The sequence below is a fragment of the Sphaeroforma arctica genome (genome assembly GCF_001186125.1).
Source record: "Sphaeroforma arctica JP610 unplaced genomic scaffold supercont1.14, whole genome shotgun sequence".
Taxonomy (NCBI): domain Eukaryota; class Ichthyosporea; order Ichthyophonida; genus Sphaeroforma; species Sphaeroforma arctica.
In genome coordinates this window covers 22,082-25,935 of record NW_014040544.1, presented here as the reverse complement: position 1 = coordinate 25,935, position 3,854 = coordinate 22,082, and the positions used below count along the sequence as shown (strand labels likewise).

General features: G+C 39.8%; 2 protein-coding genes across 2 annotated transcripts in view; both read left to right on the top strand.

Moving 5' to 3' along the window:
* Positions 1-296: 296 nt before the first annotated feature.
* On the top strand, positions 297-1,396 carry SARC_00450 (ADP,ATP carrier protein). Its single transcript, XM_014305840.1, has one exon. The coding sequence runs from the start codon at positions 393-395 to the stop codon at positions 1,302-1,304; it is 912 nt and encodes a 303-aa protein (XP_014161315.1). The 5' UTR covers positions 297-392; the 3' UTR covers positions 1,305-1,396.
* A 2,119-nt stretch (positions 1,397-3,515) lies between these two features.
* Positions 3,516-3,854, top strand: part of SARC_00449 (hypothetical protein) — a gene marked incomplete at both ends in the record, with an annotated part of 6,013 nt that continues 5,674 nt past the window's right edge. Inside the window, one exon of the mRNA XM_014305839.1 lies at positions 3,516-3,597. Coding sequence (XP_014161314.1) covers positions 3,516-3,597 — 82 coding nt within the window. The remainder of the gene's footprint in view (positions 3,598-3,854) is intronic.

Below are 3,854 nucleotides of genomic sequence, written 5' to 3'. Positions count from 1 at the left end.
GTGCCTGGTGTCCTGCGACCTCCAAGTGTGCGATCACTGGGAGCCTGTGAGGCCGCGACTGGCACCGAGGCCTTTTCCTATGTAAATATTCTGAAGAGTAGGACTGAGTAAAAATGACCTATCACTAAACAGAAAATTTCTAAATATATCTCGTTTCCCCTTTTTTAGTAATTCACATGTGCATTTTACTGTACTCCGAAATCCGGTACCTACCTTTGTTGGAGTACCAGCAGTCCAGCAGACTATAAAATACATATATACTTATTTGGCACACTTGATTCCAAATGTGGTTGAGAATGTAGTGTTTGTTTATAATTTATCTCCGATTCGACCACTATATAGCTTGGGAACATCACATCTCTACATTCATTCCATCAATACACTGAATCAAAATGGCAGCCCCAGCAGACCCTATAGGATTCTTTAAAGATTTCGCCATCGGTGGTGTATCTGGTGCTATCGCTAAGACTTGCACTGCTCCCATCGAGCGTGTTAAGTTGATTATCCAGACACAGGATTCTAACCCCCGTATCATCAGTGGAGAGGTACCTCGTTACACTGGTATCGGTAATGCCTTCTCTCGAGTGTACTCCGAGCAAGGCTTGGGAGCCTTCTGGCGAGGAAACTTCACCAATGTGTTGAGATACTTCCCCACACAGGCCTTTAACTTTGCCTTCAAGGATTCTATCAAAACATTGTTCCCCAAGACCAACAAGGATACACCTTTCTTGACCAATCTTGGAATCAACATGGCCTCAGGGGGTCTAGCTGGTGCGGGTTCTCTAACCATTGTGTACCCCTTGGACTACGCGCGTACGCGTCTAGCTTCCGATGTTGGTTCTGGTAAGCGTACCTTCAACGGTCTAGGTGACTGCTTGAAGAAGACAGTACAGACCAGTGGAGTCCGTGGACTTTACAATGGTTTCGGAGTGTCCGTTATGGGTATCATCCCATATCGTGGCGTGTACTTCGGGCTTTATGATACCTTCAAGGAGATGAACCCCTACAAGAGGGATCGTGGAGTTCTTGGAGTTGTTTCCAAGTTCGGTGTTGCCCAGTTCACTGCCATCGCTGCTGGTTATGCTTCATACCCAATGGACACTGTCAGACGTCGTCTGCAGATGCAGTCAGATAAGCCCAAGGCCGAGTGGATGTACAAGGGAACTGTTGACTGCTTCGGTAAGGTCATCAAGAACGAAGGTGCCGCCGCACTCTTCAAGGGAGCTGGTGCCAATGCCTTGCGAACTGTAGGTTCTGCTATGGTGCTTGTACTGTACGATCAGATCAAGCTTCTTATGGAGTAAATGATCATACCCTTTATGAAGCTGCTTTCCTTGTAGGAGCCTGTGAAAATTAGCATATAGTGTACTAAATAAATTCCTGAGCCTGTGATACTGTTCAACTGTAAATTCATTGCTTTATCACGTAGTTAAATGATCAAGCTAGTTTGTAGCTTGTAATCTATTGTGGTGAACATTATCTTGAAAAGAGTGGTGTATTGTAGCAGACTTTGTATGATATCAGTATAATATTGTAGTGGACTATCTGAAGGAGTAGATCTTGTCTGATATCAATGATTTGTTAAGCTGGACCTTGATATGTGATATAATCCATTTGAAGTAAAGGCTTAACTGATATCAGTGCCTGTAACTACGATTAATCCAGGGAGTATTCGTTGATGTATTGTTGTAGTATGCCATCTGACCATAAGTAGATTTTATCTAGTATCAGTGAAGTAGACCTTGTCTGATTTTTAGTGATGTGTTGTAGTAAGCCATCTCAAGTAGACGTTCTGATATCAGAGATGTACTGTAGTCAACCGTCTGAAGTAGACAGACCTTATCTGAAATAAGTACTGTTTTGTAGTAAATCTTTTGAAGTAGACCTTATCGGATATCAGTTTTGTATCGTAGTGAACCATATAAACCATGTAATGGTATCGATGACTTATACTAGGAAGCAATCTGAAGTTGACCTAGTCAGGATATCGAACGTTCACAACGGAAATAATACGAAGTAGGTCTTTGTAATATATCGAACGTATCAATCTTAATTAGACCTTATAGGACTGATTGAGTAAACTATCGAAGGAAGCAACTTGAAGCAGGCGTTACAAGTAGCCAGTGGAATATGAATGAAACCAATCTAAAGCAGGGTTTCAGTGGAAGTTAACGAAATGTAGAAAGCCCCTATTTCTAAAGTAGTCGTTTTACATAAAATACCGAAGGATTATAGCTGCGTGAGGAGTTGTATGAAAGTGGCGAACGGCACTAATCAAGATACATAAGTTAAAAATAACAATTATAATTGATTTCTCTCGCGCTGAAATTTATCGCTGATCAATCTCATATTATAATTCCAGCGTGTGATATGCCTCAACAAAAAAAGCAAATAAACCATAGCCTTCTAAAAATACAAATAAACCCTTTGTTTATTTGGGATCGTTAAGTTGGTTGTCTCTTTATATTCAGCATAGCCCCGGTATGTTCGTCAGCTCTGTAGCGGTACTAGCTAGCTAACTCGGGCGCGTAATTGCGCTAAGAATTGAAAGTACAGAAGCTTGGCCATTCAATCACTAGCTCGACCAGCTCGACCATTCAACACTTTACCGGTTGGCCACGGACCCATGGCCCTCGGCTATACTCTAAAAACTTGTGGATAGATGAAGATATGGGTTTGTCTCTTCTATTAAATAAATAGAAAGAGATTAGAGAGGGCATATAAACTTTCTTCTAAAATATGACCCTCTCTCTACTAGAGTAGAGAGAGAGAGAGAGGGAGAAGAAGAATATATGGCTGAACGGACAAACGTCCGTATGTATGCAGGACTCTAAAATAGACTGAATTATATTGTCCAAGGAGAGAATCTCTCTCTACTAGAGACTAGTAGAGAGTAGAGAGTCGAGACTCGATTATTGTCCAGTGTCCAGTATCTATCGCCCAAATAGAGTGTATGCTCACCTCATCAGTCTCATTGCAAATAGGCTGGGCCGCTGGGACCTTTCTGGAGGCTGGAGGCTGGACAGCTGGAGTCTTGAGAGTCGAGACCTGTTGGCTGTGGCCTGTGGCCTGTGGCTGTTGGTGGTAAATAAATAACAGAGCTAAAAGGCTGCAATAGCCGTCCATATTCGGTATTCAGTTTTGGCGGCCTCGTATTGTTAATTTACAATATTTCTTTTGGTGTCGATAAAATTAAAAATCGATTATTCTCATCGTCTCATGACCTCTTCAGACATCTCTGACATCAGACCTCAACTCATAGCCTTCTTCTGAAAATTACACTCTCAACTCTCAAGTGTCTCCACTCCTAATGATTTTTGGTAAAGTCCCCAATACAACAAGAGAAGAGAGAAGACTGAAGAGAGAGTATAAACGAACATAGCTTCCCCTCTAAAAATAAAAAAAGAGAGTCGGCACATAGTACTATATACAAATATATAAATACATAGAACACACGAACAGTATCGACTTGACAAAGCGAATCTCGCACAGATTATATTCTAATTCATTCCAGCATGATGGATGGAAAGCTAGCTCTGGTCACAGGGGCATCGTCCGGTATAGGGAAAGCTATCGCACAAAAATTAACACAAGAAGGTGAGCTACATACAAAAAAAAAAGCTATCAACTGATTCACGTGTGTAGCTATGGAAAAATTCACGTATGTACACTAGAATATGTGCATATATGTATATATATATATATATATATATATATATATATATATATATATATATATATATATATATATATATATATATATATATATATATATATATATATATATATATATATATATATATATATATATTATATTATTATATATTATATATATATATATATATATATATATA